General features: G+C 35.5%; 1 protein-coding gene across 3 annotated transcripts in view; it reads right to left on the bottom strand.

Moving 5' to 3' along the window:
* Positions 1-13,653, bottom strand: part of MED13 (mediator complex subunit 13) — a 97,570-nt gene that overhangs the window by 19,197 nt on the left and 64,720 nt on the right. For all 3 annotated transcript variants that reach the window (XM_024980606.2, XM_059878403.1, XM_059878404.1), the window contains 2 exons: positions 5,915-6,076; positions 1,578-1,801 (listed from right to left, as the gene is read on the bottom strand). In XM_024980606.2, the coding sequence (XP_024836374.1) occupies positions 1,578-1,801; positions 5,915-6,076 (386 nt within the window). The remainder of the gene's footprint in view (positions 1-1,577; positions 1,802-5,914; positions 6,077-13,653) is intronic.

Genomic DNA, 13,653 nt, shown 5'->3' with positions numbered 1-13,653 from the left:
AAGGCTGAAACAGTGCCATAAGTCTTCATGCTTTTTACATTAGAAATCCATTAAATTTCTATCAAAGTTATCTCCAATGAAATAAAACACCTAGATAATAATAGCACCAAAACCACGTACTTCAAATAACAAAAACTTGCAGAATACAGAAGTAACTGAGTACAGATCTGCAGCCATTTTAAGTCGTATAACTATTTCAAATCATGTATATAAATACAAATATCCAGCTCTGCCTCTAATTCTGCTGGTCACTATGGTTTGTTATACGAAGTCCAATTTCAAATAGGTTTGCAACACTGGGTTACGAAAACTTATGACAAAGAATTTCTTTACTGTAAGAATTTCAAAGGCTTTAACTATCTAACATGTATAATAAATCTCTAAAAGGTAAATAGATACACAATGTCTCCCCAAGCCTATCTAACTATGGAATTTTTTTCTCGGAAGATTTTGCAGGGCTAGTGTTCTAAATAACACTCTTTGGAAACACTTACTTTTATAAAACACACTACAGATATCTTGCAATTATTAAGCAGAATATTAATGAGGAATTAAACTGGCACAAAATAATGATTCAGATTGTAAAAGAAATTTTAAAGACTAGACTTCCAAGTATTTGTAGGAGAAGGAAAATACCATAAGTCCTTCATATCCTTAGGTTCTACAACCACAGATTCAACCAACCAACCATGGATCAAAAATATTTAAAAAAAAAAAAAAATCAAAAGTTTCAAAAAGCAAAACTTGAATTCCCCGCATCTGCAACTACTTACATAGCATTAGATACTGTAAGTAATCTAGAGATGATTTAAAGTATAAGTGAGGATGTGTTTTGATTATATGCAAATACTATGACATTTTCTATAAGAGACTGGGCATCCATAGATTGGGGTATCTGCAAGGGGTCCTAGAATCAATACACTCAGGATACTCAGGAATGACTATAAAATGAAGACTTTATGTTCCAGAGTACTTAAAATTTATAATCATTGCACTCAATGATCGATACAACATAAGAATTATAACTTAAAAGACCAGCCAAGAATTTCAGAAATAAAATGAGTCTTAGAGAGGCCTATCATAGCTGTATTTTACTATGAGCAAAGTAAGGACTAGAGTCACTACCTGACGACCCAGAGGGATGGTGTGGGGAGGGAGGAGGGAGGAGGGTTCAGGATGGGGAACACATGTATACTAATTAAATAATTTTCTATTAAAGAAAAAAAAAATAGAAAAAAAAAAAAAAAAAAGACTAGAATTTTAAAAAATGTAATTTTTTTCCTAGCCATTTAACAACATTACCCTTTCTTTCAGAAAAAGATTATCTTAAATGGGATGTATATGCACACAATGTTTTCCCCTCAGTATGGCAACTTCCACCGTTGAGTCATGGCATACACATCTAACAAAGGATCTGGGTCAAAGCTGTAAAGAATGTAACTGGCTGGTACAAGAACTAAACATCTAGCCTGACATCATAATTATTCTTTACCAATCAACTGAAATGTTCAGTATATTTTATATATAAAAACATGCAAATCATAAGGTGTTTTAAAAAGATCTTTTAAAGTACCTACCTCATATATTGCAGTAAGATCTCTAAAAAAGCTTTTGGCTCCATTTAACAAGGCTTCATTTTCTGGACAGAGTACAACATAGGCTATATCTCTTTGAGATCCATAGGGTTCTAGCATAAGTCTCTCCCAATAAGGGAGAGCAAATGGAGAAAGCACCAGAAAATCAAAATCATAACCCAACAAAAACGTGGGGATTGGCAGTGGTTCTGGGGATTCATCAGTTCCTAAATAAGAAAAGACATATTTTAAGAAAAGATCTAAAAGAGGAACATTTAAATGTCAAGAGTTAGTGAAGTTATTATTAGTAGTAAAAATATTTACTACTTTGTCTTTATTTAAAGACAAATATGCCTAAAAGTCAGTGGCTGAGACTTTTACAGTTAGGAATTTACTAAAAATCTGTATGAAACATGTGACTTATACCTTCACTTAAATGAAAAAAGATTAATTTGGGTGAAAAACTTATCAGTACAAAAGAAAATATGGGAGGGAGAGTTTTTTAAAATATCAGTTTCAGGTGTACAACATAGTGATTTGACATTTTTATACATTATAAAGTAATCACCAAAATAAGATGTTATTATTATTCACCACACAAAGTTGTTATAATTTTACTAACTGCATTCCCCATGTGTACATTACATCTCCATGATTTATTTATTTTATAGTTGGAAGTTTGTACCTGTTAATCCCTTTCACCTGTATCATTATCATTTTATTTTGAATAAATTTAGACGAGAAAAAATCTTTGCAGGCATAATGTAAAACCTGTACATATACAAACTGATTGATCTGGACCTCTGGTGGTCCAGTAGTTTAGAATCCACCTGCCAGCGCAGGGGACATGGGTTTAATCCCTGGTCTGAGAAGATTCCACACCCCATGTGGCAACAAGCCCATGTGTTACAACTACTGAAGCCCGGGTACCTAGAGCCCATGCTCTGTAACAAGAGAAACCACAGCAATGAGAAGCCCGCACACCACAACTAGGGAGTAGCCCCACTCACTGCAACTAGACAAAGTCCACACGCAGCAATGAAGAAACAGCAAGGGCAAAAATTAATCATAAAAATAAAATTTAAAACTAATAAATAAAAATGATTAATCTGACAATATAAATTTTAAATTGTGGCATGAAAAAACACTACTAACAAAGCCAAACAATTAAAAGCAAATCAGAAGAAAAGATCTGCAACACATATAACAAAAGGTTAATCCCCTTACCATAGAAAGGGAACCTATAAATCCATAAGAAAATGATCAACATCATAACAGAAAAATGGACAAAGGATATGGACAAAATTCACAAAACCCAGAAATACCAAAGTTCACAAAACCCAGAAATACCTCTTATACATAAAAAGATGCTCAATTTCATTAAGAGCAAAGAATTTAAAATAATTAATAGCAAGTGCTAAGTGCCAGGTAATGTTCAAAGATCTTTACATACATTAACTCATTTAACCCCATGAAAACCACGAGGCAGACACTAATATTAACTTGATTTTAGAGGTGAGAAAGCAGGAATAGAAGAGTTAATAACTTGTCCAGTGTCACACAAGAAGTGGCACAGATGGGATTAGAATTCAGGAAATCTACCCTTACAGTATGTATTATTCTACCATTCAAACTATAAAGAAACACACCATTTTCTCCCATCTACTCAGCACCTTACTGGCAAAGGTTGGGGGAAACAGGCATTTTACTGATGGGATTTTAAACTGCTATGGTAGGGAGCAATCTGGTAATACTTAAAAAAAAAAAAAGTACACACATGCTTTAAGCCAGGGATTGTATACATTATAGAAAAATAGTTGTAACGATAATGATGCAAACAATATACATCCATAAACAGTAGACTGGTAAAAATTACATCATGTGTGTAGAGAATAATGGAATATATGCAGCCATTAAAAAAAAAGAGAGCTTCTTATGTTATTGATCAGTAAGTTGTAGAACTCTGTGTCTACTATTTTGACTTTTAAAAAGAATGTAAAAATACTAAAAAAACAAATGCTGGAGTAGGTGTGGAAAAAAGGGAACCCTGCTACACTGTATGTGAGAATGCAAATTGGTATAACCATTATGGAGAACAATATGGAAGTTCCTTAAAAAACTTAGAAATACCATATGATCCAGCAATCCCACTCCTGGGCATGTATCTGGAGAAAATCATAATCCCAAAGGATACATGCACCCCAATGTTCATTGCAGCACCATTTACAACAGCCGAGGCATGGAAGCAATCTAAATGTCCATTGAAAAAGAAATGGATAAAGAAGACATGGAACAAATATTGTTGTTCAGCTGCTAAGTCATGTCTGACTCTTTGCTACCCTAAGGACTGTAGCCCACCAGGCTCCTCTGTCCATGAGATTTTCAGGCAAGAATACTGGCATTAAAAAGAAAAAAAAAAAAAGAATATTGGAGTGGATTGCCATTTCCTTCTCCAGAGGATCTTCCTGACCAGGGATCGAACCTGGGTCTCCTGTGTGGCAGGCAGATTCTCTACCACTGACCTACTGAGAAGCTCAGCACATATATACAACGGAGTATGTGTCTGTGCTGGGTGTTAAGTTGCTTCAGTCATGTCTGACTCTGTGCGGCCCTATAGACCATAGCCCTCCAGGCTTCTCTGTCCACAGGATTCTCCAGGTAAGAATACTAGAGTAGGCTGCCATGTCCTTCTCCAGGGGACCTTCCCGACCCAGGGATCGAACCCAGATCTCTTATTATGTCTCCTGCATTGGCAAGCAGGTTCTTCACCTCTAGCACCACCTGGGAAGCCCTACAATGGAATATTACTCAGCAATAAAAAAGAATGAAATAATGCCATTTGCAGCAACATGCATGGACCTAGAAATTATTATACTAAATAAGTCAGACAAAGAAAGACAAATATCACATGATATTACTAAGCTGTGGAATCTACTTACAAAAAAAAAGATACAAATCAACTTATTTGCAAAAACCAGAAACATACTTACATATATTGAAAACAAACTTACCGTTACTAAAGGGGAAATGTAGGGGGAGGGATAAACCGAGAGCTTGTGATATACACACTACGATATAAAATCAACAAAGACCTACTGTATAACCCTACTCAATATTCTGTGATGACCTACATGAGAAAAGAATCTAAAAAAGAATAAACATATGTATAACTGAATCATTTTGTTGCACACCTGAAACTAACATTGTAAATCATTTTAAATCTTTTTAAATCGTTGTAAACCTATTTAAAAAATAGAAAAAAAAAAAAACTAAAAATACTATAATTAAACTGCAGTTTTCACTGAGTATCAAGGTTTTGTTTTTTATGACTGAATTGCGTCTTTGCTGTTGCACACAGGCTTTCTCTAGTTGCAGCGAGCAGGAGTTCCTCTCTAGTTGTAGTGCATAGGCTTCTCATTGCAATGGCTTCTCTTGTTGCAAAGCATGGACTCTAGGCACCTGGACTTCCATAGTTGCAGGTCACAGGCTCTCGAGTACTAGCTTATGGGCTTAGTTGCTCTGCAGCTTGTGGGATCTTCAGGGACCAGGGATAGAACCTATGTCCCCTGCACTGGCAGGCAGGTTCTTAACCACTGAGTCATCAGGGAAGCCTCGAATATCTTTTTCTTTTTTTAAATGAAATTTAAATTATTTACCCATTAATAAAAGGAGGAAAAGGAAAATAGGAGCAAATCTACTACTTCTGTACATGATGCATTCTAAAACCATGCAAAAAGTCAAGGATTTCAATGCTAAGAACTGTTATTCCAAATATATTTTAAAGTTCCATTACATCTCACCTTTCAGAGAGTATTTTTTCCCCTCTAGAGACAATGTTCAACAGATAGTTTAAATATTTTGAATGTTCCTTCCATTACAGTTGACCACAAATCTACTGTGTACTATGTGGGAGTTATTCTTGTCACAACTGGCAAATTTCATGTTTTTTTTTTTTTTAAAGGAAGACCTTTGGGCCTCTTATCACTAGTATTATCCTTTTTCATTTTTCATTCAATTTTGTATGTAAAATGGTAACTTGCAAAAAAGTGTATAAATCCTTTTGAAAATTTTGGCAGTATAATTCTTTCTTAGCATAGAATCTTACTGGTCAGTGTAACACGTAAAAACAAGCTTTTCTTTCTGAAGTGAGATTGGAAAATTCAGTAAACTGAATGCTGAAAATGTTTAAAGTAAGGAAGGCTGAGATTGACCACAATGGCCTTAAGTCAAGCACATGCCACAGAAATATTTAAGGAAGATAAATGTGCTTATTAAAGTTCGGTAAAGATACTGAGGACTGATATGAAATAAGTCAAAACATATAATTGTAAATTACTTACCATAAGAGCCTCGGCCAGCCATTTTATGAAATTGTTGCCAAGTGAGAGGACCTTGAACCCCCCAAGGCCTTACTGTTCTTTTTTTCTGAATAGCATCCTGAAGAACTGGCTGAAGCGATAGGAGCATTCGAAGTATATCTTGTGAGCACTGCACACTCACATCTACAACCATTAAAAAAAGAAGAATTGCTATTGTCAACACACAAAAAATTTCAAGATAATAAAGAAATCCATCTAGGAAAGTAAATTCAGCTCTACATCACCAAGATTAAGCATCTGCTTGTATAGAGTGCTATATTAAGTTCTATCTAAAATGATCTGAGAGCGCATGCTAAGTCACTTCAGTCATGTCTGACTCTTTGTGACCCTAAAAACTGTAGCCTGCCAGGCTCCTGTCCATGGGATTCTCTAGGCAGGAATTATGGACTAGGTTGCCATGCCCTCCTCCAGTGATCTTCCTGAACCAGGAATTGAACCCACGTCTCTTATGTCTCCTGCATTCACAGGCAGGTTCTTTATCACTAGAATTACCTATAGAGATGATTTTTCTAGGTATTTAAGACCAAGAAGAAACGTAATAAAAAACTTATCATAACTTATCTTCATAAAGTCATTCATTAGCTCATTAACCGATTTATAAATTAATCAAATCAATTTCTTCCTTTTTGCATTTATTTTGTCTTTGGTGCTCATAAGTACCTTAATAGAAAGAACACCACCTCATACAGAAATGGGTTATTAATTATCCACTTTATATACCTCTACTGTGGTAAAAAGATCAGATAGATAACACTGGTTACAATGATTCAAGTTTAATTTGTGAAAAATAGTAAACTGTAACAATTCTAAAGTATATAATTTGCATGCTATGCTAAGTCACTTCAGTCATGTCTGACCCTGTGTGACCCCATAGACGGCAGCCACCAGGCTCCCCCGTCCCTGGGATTCTCCAGGCAAGAACACTGGAGTGGATTGCCATTTCCTTCTCCAAATTTGCATAGTAACAGATAAACTTGTTCACACTGCTAGATAGTGTCATAATGCCCACACATACTTTATAAACCTAGACTTAAATACCCACACAATTTTTATAAACCTAGACTTAATAGATTTACAGATTATCAAATTATTATGATCTGCATTTCTGACCAACTATCAGAATGGATATGAAAGGTGATGCTCTTAAACATCAAATGGCTTTTTAAAAAACCATGAAATCTTCCTAATATAATTAATCTGTCCCTTGAGCATGGTTCAGTTGTATCATTAAATCTTGTCTGAGCACTCTGTTACATTAAATCATTCAAATTTAATTCATTATTATTATTGCCTAATTTATTATTTCTTGCTTTAATTCCCTATATCTATAAATAGTATACAGAATCAGAAATAATTTAATTTCAGATATATTGCTGAATAACTATTATACTTAATAAACTAGTATTATACATAGCAAAAATACTATTTAAAAGTGATAAGAGCTATCTGAAGCAGACTGATAATACACTAGTAAATAAAAAACAGGTTTTAAAACTGGAAGATATTTTACACAAACAGAACTGTGTATTGATATGTGTTTACATAAAATCTAGAAAAAGCTATCACTGGCTAAGGTTGTTTATCATAATCAAATGGGGAACTTTTATAAAACACATATACAGAGCTTACCCTGAGAAATTCTGAGGTGAGTAAAGTTCAGGAATTTACAGTTTGATTTTATTTTTTATTTATTTGTTTTTCAATAATAGAACTATTTTATTAAACATATGAACGTACTTATTTTGTACAACACGCATTTCTTTCTTTCCTCTGCCGCAGGAAGCCAGCACTCTAGAACCCCATGTTTATAAAAACACACTTTGGCAGCTACTCTGACAAGGTGAAAAAAGTGCAATTCCGAAAGTAACAACACATAACCAAAGTGGGGAACAAAAAAAGGCAGAGGTGAGTGGGCCCAGTGCTGCTCATCTTCTCTCAAGAGCAAACAATTTAAGAATAGAAACTCTTGAGCATTATTTAAGCAGTACTGCCCAACTCTCTTGGTAGCATCTCTTTCAATTCCATTTATCTTGATGTTGTAACTAACTAAACTGTTACTTCTTTAAGAAATTCTGCCCTAGTTTATATCCTTTTCAGTGGCCCATATCCCTTTGAGCTTCAAAAACACAGAAGTTGCTCAGTCGTGTCCAACTCTTTGCGACCCCATGGATTGTAGCCCACCAGGCTCCTCGGTCCATGGGATTTTCCAGGCATGAATATTGGAGTGGGTTGCCATTTCCTTCTCCATACAGTTTGATTTTAATTCAGAGAGATTCTCATTCGCAATCTTTCATTATTAAAAACATATAACAAAGACCTACTATGGTTCAGGAATTATGCTAGCTGCTGGGAATACTGTGAAATACATGCTTATTCATGTCTTCAGGGATCTTATAATCTTGTGGGGAAGAATGCATAAACAACAATATAACTGCCAGGTCTCAAAGCTGAAATCTGGTTGGAAAGCAATGGTTTTAGAATATATATTTTTAAGAGTGATCATGAAGAATAGATATTCTGTTGAGTAGAACAGAAATAAGCATCCAAAAATAAAACTTCATATTTACAGTCAATTGATTTTTGACAAAGGTGCCAGCACAATTCAATGTGAAAAGATAATCTTCTCAACAAATGGTTCTGGGTAACGTGATATTCATGTGCAAAAGAATAAAACTGAATCTCTTCCTTACATGATATATCAAAGTTAATTCAGAATGGATCATAGACGTAAATATAAGTGATAAAACAATAAAACTCATAGAAAAAAAAACAGAAGTAAATTTTCATGACTCAGGATTAAAGTCTTTTTAGATATGGCACCAAAAGTACAAACCAAAAAGTACACAAGAGAGTAACACACTGAACTTCATCAAAATTAAAAACTCTTCTCCTTCAAATGATATCATCAAGAAAGTGAAAAGACAAACCAGAGAAAAGGAGAAAATACGTGCAGATGTTAAGAAACTTATATCCATAAGATATAAAGAACACTCACAATTCAATAATGAAAAAACAAAACAACCTAATTTAAAAATGGGCAAAGGATCTGAAAAGACATTTCTCTAAAGAAAAAATACAAACAGGCAATAAACACATGAAAAGACATTCAGTATCATTAGTCATTAGGGAAATGCAAATCAAAACAATAATGAGATAATATTTCACAATCCTGTATGATGATGATGATGGTAATAACTACAAATGCATGAAGACAAGTGTTAATGAGAATGTGGAAAAAGTGGAACCCTCACACACTGCGATGGGGATGAAAAATGGAGCAGCTGCTTTAGAAAAGAGTCTGGCAATTTCTCAGAAAGTAAAACAAGAGTTATCAAGTTCACTCAAGACTAATAAAAATATATGTTTACACAAAAACTTGTACACAAATGTTCAATGTATCATTATATTCATATCAGCCAAAGAGGGGCAACAATCCAAATGCCCATCAACAGATGAATAGGTAAATAAAATGTGGTATATGCCTAAATAGAATATTATTTGGCAATAAAAATGAATTAAGTACTAACACATGCTACAACCTGGATGACCCCTGAAAAATTATGCTAAGAAAAAGAAGTCAATCACAAAAGACCATATAGTGTATAATATTATTTATATGGAGTATATAAGAGGCAAATCTACAAAGACAGAAAGTAGACTGGTCATTGCCCAGTGCAAGGAGCGGGTGGTTGGAGGAAAACAGGAGTGATCGCTAATAACTACAGATTTTGGGGATGATGAAAATGTCCTAAAACTGATTGTGGTGATGGCTACACAAGTCTGTGCTAACTAAAAACACCATTCAGTTGTTCACTTCAAATGGATGAACTGTATTATATGCCAAAGTTGCTTAAAGATGAGTGATCATGCAGTGGTGTAATGATGGGGCTGGGGCAATTTTTCCTTCTATTTATCTATATTATTTAGATTAACTTTCTTTTCAGAAAGTATGTATTTTTTTATAATTAGAACAGAGCTTTTCCTATTTTGAAAAAAATAAACATTGCCATTAAATTACAGACTCTTAATACCTTCTAACAAATATTTCAACACCTTGGACTTCTGGACATCTACTACCCAGGTACTATTTTAGGTATTTGGATATAACAAAACAGACAAAAATCATTTCTTGTACACAGAACTTGCACAGAGTGAACCTAATGGAGTGAGAGATAATATTTAATATACTATACAATATGTTTAGAAGGTAATAAGCAAACACTAGGGGGAGAAAGCAAAAGCAGCAGGATGGGGAAGATGAAGAGTGGTTTGCAATTTTACACTAAGATGATTTCTGACAAAAGTAAAGAGATAAGAGAGTTACTCATGTAAATACCTGGAAGAACAGTGTCCCAAGCAGAGGAAAACAATTGGGGCAAAGGTACTAATGTATTAAATCAGAGCTTGCTACTATTTAATGAAGCTGTTATAATTTAATGAAAAAGTACTCCATGATTGAAAATTTAGGTTTTATAGCATGTTTACATTGAAATTTTAAACTGAAATATAAAGATATTTCTTTTTTGTTTTGAATTATTTTCTCAATGTAAGTTCTTAGGATAAAATTCATCTTTATGGCTGCAAAGTTATCTGTTTATATCAATGTTTATTGTTATTAAAAAAAAGTGCTCATCAGGTAAACAACCCAGTATTTGTCACTTGTTGCTGTTGTTCAGTCGCTCAGTCATGTCCGACTCTTTGTAGCCCCATGGACTGCAGCACGCCAGGCTTCCCTGTCCTTCACGATCTCCCGGAGTTTGCTCAAACTCATGTCCATTGATTTAGTGACGCCATCCAACCATCTCATCCTCTGTCACCCCCTTCACCTCCTGCCTTCAATCTTTCTCAGCATCAGGGTCTTTTCCAATGAGTCAGCTCTTTTTATCAGGTGGTGAAAGTACTGGAGCTTCAGCATCAGTCCTTCCAATTAATACTTACAGTTAATTTACTTCAGGACTGATTAGATCTCCTTGCTGTTCAAGAGACTCACAACAGTCTTCTCCAGCACCACCATTCAAAAGCATCAGTTCTTCAGCACTCAGCCTTCTTTACGGTCAAACTTTCACATGCATACATGACTACTAGAAAAAACCGTACCTTTGATTATATGGACTTTTGTCAACAAAGTGGTATTCTGCTTTTTAATACGCTGTCTAGGTTGGTCATAGCTTGTCTTCCAAGGAGCAAGTGTCTTTTAATTCCATGGTTGCAATAATCATCTAGAGATTTTGGAGCCCAAGAAAATAGTCTGTCACGGTTTCCCCATCTATTTGCCATGAAGTGAGGGGACCGAATGCCATGATCTTCGTTTTTTGAATGTTGTGTTTTAAGCCAGCAAACTCTCCTCTATCACCTTCATCAAGAGGCTCTTTAGTTCCTCCTTCATTTTCTGCCATAAGGGTGGTGTCATCTGCTTATCTGAGACTGATAGTTCTCCCAGCAATCTTGATTTCAGCTTGTGTTTCACCTAGCCTGGGATTTTGCATGATGTACTCTGCATATATTTCTGTTTCTACTTTATTGACTATGCCAAAGCCTTTGACTGTGTGGATCACAATAAACTGTGGAAAATTCTGAAAGAGATTAGAGTACAAGACTACCTGACCTGCCTCTTGAGAAACCTGTATGTAGGTCAGGAAGCAACAGTTAGAACTGGACATGGAACAACAGACTGGTTCCAAATACGGAAAGGAGTACGTCAAGGCTGTATACTGTCACCCTGAGTATTTAACTTATATGCAGAGTACATCATGAGAAACGCTGGACTGGAGGAAGCACAGGCTGGAATCAAGATTGCCAGGAGAAATAATACCTCAGATATGCAGATGACACCACTCTTATGGCAGAAAGTGAAGAAGTAGTAAAGAGCTTCTTGATGAAGGTGAAGAGAGTGAAAAAGTTGGCTTAAAGCTAAACATTCAGAAAACAAAGATCACGGCATCTGGTCCCATCACTTCATGACAAATAGATGGGAAACAGTGGAAACCGTGGCTGACTTTATTTTTTGGCGCTCCAAAACCACTGCAGATGGTGATTGTAGCCATGAAATTAAAAGACATGTACTCCTTGGAAGCAAAGTTATGACCAACCTAGACAGCATATTGAAAAGCAGACATTACTTTGCCAACAAAGGTCTGTCTAGTCAAGGCTATGGTTTTTCCAGTGGTCATGTATGGATGTGAGAGTTGGACTATAAAGAAAGCTGAGCACCAAATAATTGATGCTTTTGAACTGCGGTGTTAGAGAAGACTCTTGAGAGTCCCTTGGACTCCAAGGAGATCTAACCAGTCCATCCTAAAGGAAATCAGTCCTGAACATTCATTGAAGGACTGATGCTGAAGCTGAAACTCCAATATTTTGGCCACCTGATGTAGAGAGCTGACCCATTGGAAAAGACCCTGATGCTGGGAAAGATTGAGGGCAGGAGGAGAAGGGGACGACAGAGGATGAGATGGCTGGATGGCATCACCAACTCAATGTATATGGGTTTGGGTAAACTCTGGGAGTTGGTGATGGACAGGGAGGCCTGGCATGCTGCGGTTCATGGGGTCGCAAAGAGTCGGACATGACTGAGCGAATGAACTGAACTCGGCATATAAGTTAAACAAGCAGGGTGACAATATATAGCCTTGACGTACTCCTTTCCCAATTTGGAACCAGTCTGTTGTTCCGTGTCCAATTCTAAACTGTTGCTTCTTGACTTGCACACAGGTTTCTCAGGAGGCAGGTAAGGTAGTCTGGTATTCCCATCTCTTGAAGAATTTTCCAGTTTGTTGTGATCCACACAGTCAAAGGCTTTAGTGTAGTCAATGAAGCAGATGTTTTTCTGGAATTCTCTTGCTTTTTCTATGATCCCGCGGATGTTGGTAATTTGATCTCTGGTTCCTCTGCCTTTGCTAAATCCAGCTTGTACATGTGGAAGTTCTCGGTTCATGTACTGTTGAAGCCTAGCTTAAAAGATTTTGAGCATTACCTTGCATTTTCTATTGCTTGGCAAATAAGTGCTTTTTTCTTTTTTTGAGGTATAACTGACATAATATTAGTTTCAGGTGTACAAAATGATGATGCATATGTATTGCAAAATGATCACCACAGTAAGTCCAGCTAACATCCACCACCAAATACAGCTGTAAATTTTTTTTTCTTGTGATGAGACCCTTCATCAAAAGAAGATGAGTTGGTTCTTAAAAACAAATAGTAAAACAAAATACCACTAATGCTACTCTTGCTATTATTACTACTGTTACTACTACAAATATCTGAATTCTTATTTTGTGCCAAGCATTCTATTTTATATGGTCTCTGTTTATTTGTATTAGCTCATTTGATTCTCTTAACATTGTATGAGGTAAATACTATCACTGACTATTTCCAGATACTGAGACAGAGATGAAATAATTTGCCCAAGGTCATAGATTATAGTGATGGAGCCACATTTCAAACCCAAGTAGTCAGTTCCATGGCCTATGTTCTTAATTACTACTTTAAAAATCTATGTATTAAATCTGTATCTATATGTACATTAAATCCACCCCTATAGATTTTTAAAAATAAATCTATGACATTTATTTATACTTCTTTAAAAATTTGATCCTTGAGTATAGTGAGTTTGATGAACCATCAAACTAGATCATGAACAAAATTTAACCACTGGTTCATGCACAGCCCTATCTTATTCACACATTTTCTTTAATGATAAT

Source organism: Bos taurus, chromosome 19, assembly GCF_002263795.3.
Source record: "Bos taurus isolate L1 Dominette 01449 registration number 42190680 breed Hereford chromosome 19, ARS-UCD2.0, whole genome shotgun sequence".
In the NCBI taxonomy this organism is placed as follows: Eukaryota; Metazoa; Chordata; class Mammalia; order Artiodactyla; family Bovidae; genus Bos; species Bos taurus.
This window is presented reverse-complemented; position numbering and strand designations above follow the sequence as displayed.